The sequence below is a fragment of the Octodon degus genome, unplaced genomic scaffold, assembly GCF_000260255.1.
Source record: "Octodon degus isolate 3935 unplaced genomic scaffold, OctDeg1.0 scaffold00011, whole genome shotgun sequence".
NCBI classification, from domain to species: domain Eukaryota; kingdom Metazoa; phylum Chordata; class Mammalia; order Rodentia; family Octodontidae; genus Octodon; species Octodon degus.
In genome coordinates, this window is record NW_004524587.1 from 27,971,847 (window position 1) to 27,976,385 (window position 4,539).

Consider the following 4,539-nt stretch of genomic DNA (forward strand, 5'->3'; position numbering starts at 1 on the left):
CCTTAAGTTCATTATTGTTATACAGAAAGGTTACTTGATTTTGTGTGTTTACTTTTTCCATCCTGAGAATTTATTGAATATATAAATAATGATAACACCAGTTGAAGAATGTTTTATATTTCCTGGTTCTGATTTTTCTAATTGAAATAAGGTTTTCATGTGTCACTTTCCCTTTTCTCTCTCCCCTCTTCTTTCTGATGGCAGAAAAAATGCCTTGCCTTCAAGCATGTTGAGTTGCTTTTGCTCTTACTCATGGCTAAGAATGATTCCCATCTTCCTTTGTGTCACAGCCCAGTGATATTTAGTTGATGCTTTCTGATTACTTGTAGTGAGTCAGTACTGCTTTATCAGCATCAGATGCAGAATCTTGTTCAGACCTCATGGCAACTTCCTAAGTGAGACACTTTCATTCTTCATAATTTACATGAAAAACAGTCCTCAGAGAGGTTGAGCATTCTGCTCAAGGTCACAGCTAGTCAGTACAAAAGCTGGGAATCAAACCTATCAACCTAGATGCTTAACCTTGGGCATTTTACAAAAGACAAAATATTTGATCCTACTTAGAAAGAAAAGTGAGACATGTACATTTCCTTGAAAAAAGACTATCCCAGCCTGCCTGGGGAGATGATGTGGGTGCCTGGTGGGCTGATTAGTGTGTTCTGCTTCCTTTCTCAGGTCATGGTGTGGTTTCCAGGAGGTGGCTTTGAGAATGGCTCAGCCTCCATCTTTGATGGGTCTGCCCTTGCTGCCTATGAGAATGTGCTGGTCGTGACCACTCAGTACCGGTTAGGAATATTTGGCTTCTTCAAGTGAGTATCTCCAGGTGACCGATATCTCATACCCTAGAGGCTGTTAGCAGCTGTGGACAATGTCCAGAAACCTAAAGAGGAAGGGCCCTTCCATGACATTGAACAAATTTGCCTCTAATATTGTAGGTAATTTTAGTATCTGACAGATAAATACTAATTCTTTTTTAAAATACTAATTCTTAATGTCTATAAACAATTAAAATTTTTATTTCTCACCTTAGTAAGAGCAAAATGAATATGCCTGATTGACAGAGTCCACAGGGTAAATCAGGGACCTGGGCTCCTTGCACATCTTGTCTCTGAGGTGGTTTCTCTAGAACAGCACACATACATTTAACCAGCAGATGGCGAAAGAGCATGCAGGATCAGCCCGGGAAAGTTTTCCTGAGTCAGCCTGGAGGTGGGGCTCATCACTCCTGTTCACATAACCATTTGTCTGAATGCAAATAAAATGAGCAAATCTAATTGCAAGGTCAAAGGGAAGTGTAGCCCAGACCTGCAGCTGGGAGGATAAAGGACCTAGTTCTCTGAGCAGTTGGCCCCTTAAATGCTTCCTGAGAATAATCCCTCTATTGCACCCCCCATAATATCTACCTTGTATTGGGTACCTGAAGCTTGCACTTGTCATGTTATTTCATTTATCTTCTGACACTAGCTTCCTAGTCACAGAGAAGGGGTAGGTTTCTTGATAACCTCTATTATCCTGCCTAGAGCATGGCAGTGTAAGTCCAAATTGCCATGTGAGCAACAAAGAAGCAGTGAGAGTTGGGGCCCTTGATCCTGTTTTGAGGTTACTACCACATGCTGTGGAGATGGCAGGATGGATTCATATGGAAATCCTTCTCCTGGAGGCTCATGGACCAGTAGGGCAGACAGTGCAGGGGCATGCACATCCATGATATAAGGCAGAAAATGATTGATTCTCCAGGAATAAAGGGCAAGGGGGTGTGGGAAAAAGGAGGGAACCACCAGAGATGTAGAGTTTTCTGAGAGAGGTAATATTTTCATTGTGCCTTAAAAATGTGGTTGAGTTTGGGGGAGAGTATGCTTAGCTACAAGTGCCACCTAAACCAAGGCTTGGAAACTGGAAGTCATACAGCAATACTGTGGTTTCAGAAATATTTGTGAGGAATACTCTGGGTCTACAGCAGTGGGAGTTGGCTTTGGGACTGCTGTGAAATCAGAGTGAGGTTATACTATCTTGGTTTGACCATAGGTAGGTGAGAATGTAGTAGAAGATAGATATGAAAGTCAGGGGCAGGCTTGATTGGGCAAGTCCTTGAATACTAGGTCATTCATGGCATTTGGACTTCATTCTCTAAAGACTGAGGCACCCAGGAGTGCACTGCTCAGAGCAGTGTACTGAAAAGCTCATGCCAGAGCAGAATGGACATAGTGTGCCTAGCTACAGATAGGGTGTTATTTGGAAAGCTACTACCCAATCTTCATGCAGGCCATGAGGAGTTTGAGTCATGAAAGCAATAACTAACATGTTTATTACACGTGTGTGTGTGTGTGTGTGTGTGTGTGTGTGTCACTGTCAGTCTTCCTAAAACCATGTGCAAAAGGGACATTTGTAACCCCCTTTCAGCATAAAGATATTGAGATCAACTTCATAAAATGGCACCCAGAGTCACCTACCAGATAGTGAGTGGCTACACTATGAATCTTGTGCTAAAGGATAAGGTCATAAACATTGAGGTATCACTCTTCTAAGGATAAAAAAAAGGGAGCAATGGAAACTGATGTGGGGTTCACAATGGAGTGGAGGTGAAACTAATAGGGATTGCAGAGTCCTGGAGTGAGAGGTATAGCCAGAGCCAGCCCATCAGTTATAGGTAGATAACAGAATGCAGGAGGAGGAGGAGGAGGAGGAGGAGGAGGAGGAGGAGGAGCAGGAGGAGGAATTAGGGGATTTGGGAATGGCGAGGCGTACTATGTGATCCTGAGATTATGTACATTAGTGCATCACATGAAGATTTTTAGTTTAGGCATTTCTTTGGTTCTGTGGAATTTCAACTTATTTCCCATTAATTGTCCATTAATTATGGGAAACATGCAATTCTCCAGGGTCCAGAACATGGAGTGTGGTTATGAACAGGGACTCTGGTGCCAGACTCATTGAATCTGTACTCTGCAACTTTCTTGCACTGTTCCCATCACATCCTTCCAAAAGGGGATTTAATCTCTCTGTCCCTGAAGCCCTTAATCTATTTGCAGAAGATGTTATATCTGTTATTATCCTGATAGTATGCTCAAAGACTTAAGTATAGGGCTTTTGTATGGGCTGTGGCAGTGGAGAAATGTGGCTACTGTCAAAACCCCTTCACAGACTCCAGCCAGCATGCAGTCCTGGCATGTGAGTGGGACTCCCCTGGGCCCTCTGGATCCTCACTCCAGCCAGCACACAGGCCCAGCATGTGAGTGGGATGGCCTGTTGCCTTATGGACCCTCACTTCAGCCAGCACCCAGGCTAGGCCTGTGTGTAGAACTTCCTCCATCAGACAAGCCCAGTGTGGAACATTGCCACAGAACTCCCTGCAGAGAAACTAGGGGCAAAACTCACCCAGCTTATCCAGGAGAAAAACTTCTTGCCAGAGTGGCACAGCAAGTTCACTTCCAAGGGCTACAGCAAGAAGAAGTAGACAGCAGCAAGACCAAAGTCTTACCCACCTGGAAGAGTTTCAACTTGGTAGATCTGGAACTGGTGCTAAGGTAATAACTACCAAAGCTCTACACCAAAGATCAGAAGACAGTGCTACACAAAATAACAAAGAGAAGGAGCAAAATGTATTTCCAGGCCCTGAGCCCACCCAGAAGAAATGCAGGAGACACTAACATTGAAGAAATTGGAAATCACACAACTGAAATCTCTGAATTAATAACATCTGAAGTAAAGAAAGAAATGTAGAAAGGTATAGAAGAAATTAGATCAGAAATAATTTCTGAAGTAAAAAAAAAGAAATGATAACTATAATGAAAGAAGTACTAAGTGCTTCTAAAGAAGGCACTGATAAAAAATAGAGGAGAATAGAGAAATGATGCAATCCTTGAATGAGAAATATAGGAAAGAAATAAAATGCATGGCAAAAACCATCTGAATGAGAGTGAAAATAGAGTTTCAGACCTTGAAGACACCATTGAAGCTATTGAAAAGGGAAGTAAAGGTCTCTTAAAAACAACTAGGATGCAGGAAAAAATAATTCAACATCCACAAGACAATGCAAAGATGAACAATGTAAGGCTAATAGGCATCAATGATAAAGAAGGAGTCAATACAAATGATACAAAAAGAATATAAGCAGAAATAATAGCAGAAAACTTCCCAAATATGGGGAAAAATCTGACATTCAGGTAAGCAAAACATATAAAACTCCAAATAACATCAACCCAACTAAAACCACACCCAGACATAATAATCAAGATCCCAGAAATTCAGCGCAGGAACAATATACTAACAGCTTCTAGAGAAAAGAAACAGATCACATTTAAAGGAAACCCATCAGAATAATGGCAGATTTCTCTTCACAAACCATCAAGTCAGAAAGATTATGGAGCAAATTATTTCAAGTCTTGCAAGTAAACAAATTCCAACTCAGACTGCTATATCCTGAAAAACTCTCTTTTAAGTTTAATAGAGAAGTGAAATACTTCCATGACAAAGAACAACTAAAGAATTTCATGACAACAAATCCAACTCTACACAGACTACTAAAAGGTATTCTAATTT

At 41.4% G+C, this 4,539-nt stretch overlaps 1 protein-coding gene across 4 annotated transcripts in view; it reads left to right on the forward strand.

Annotated features, from left to right (window-relative positions):
- The window catches only part of Ces5a (carboxylesterase 5A), a 118,824-nt gene that overhangs the window by 52,559 nt on the left and 61,726 nt on the right, over positions 1-4,539 (forward strand). For all 4 annotated transcript variants that reach the window (XM_023709304.1, XM_023709305.1, XM_023709306.1 and 1 more), the window contains one exon: positions 676-809. In XM_023709304.1, the coding sequence (XP_023565072.1) occupies positions 676-809 (134 nt within the window). The remainder of the gene's footprint in view (positions 1-675; positions 810-4,539) is intronic.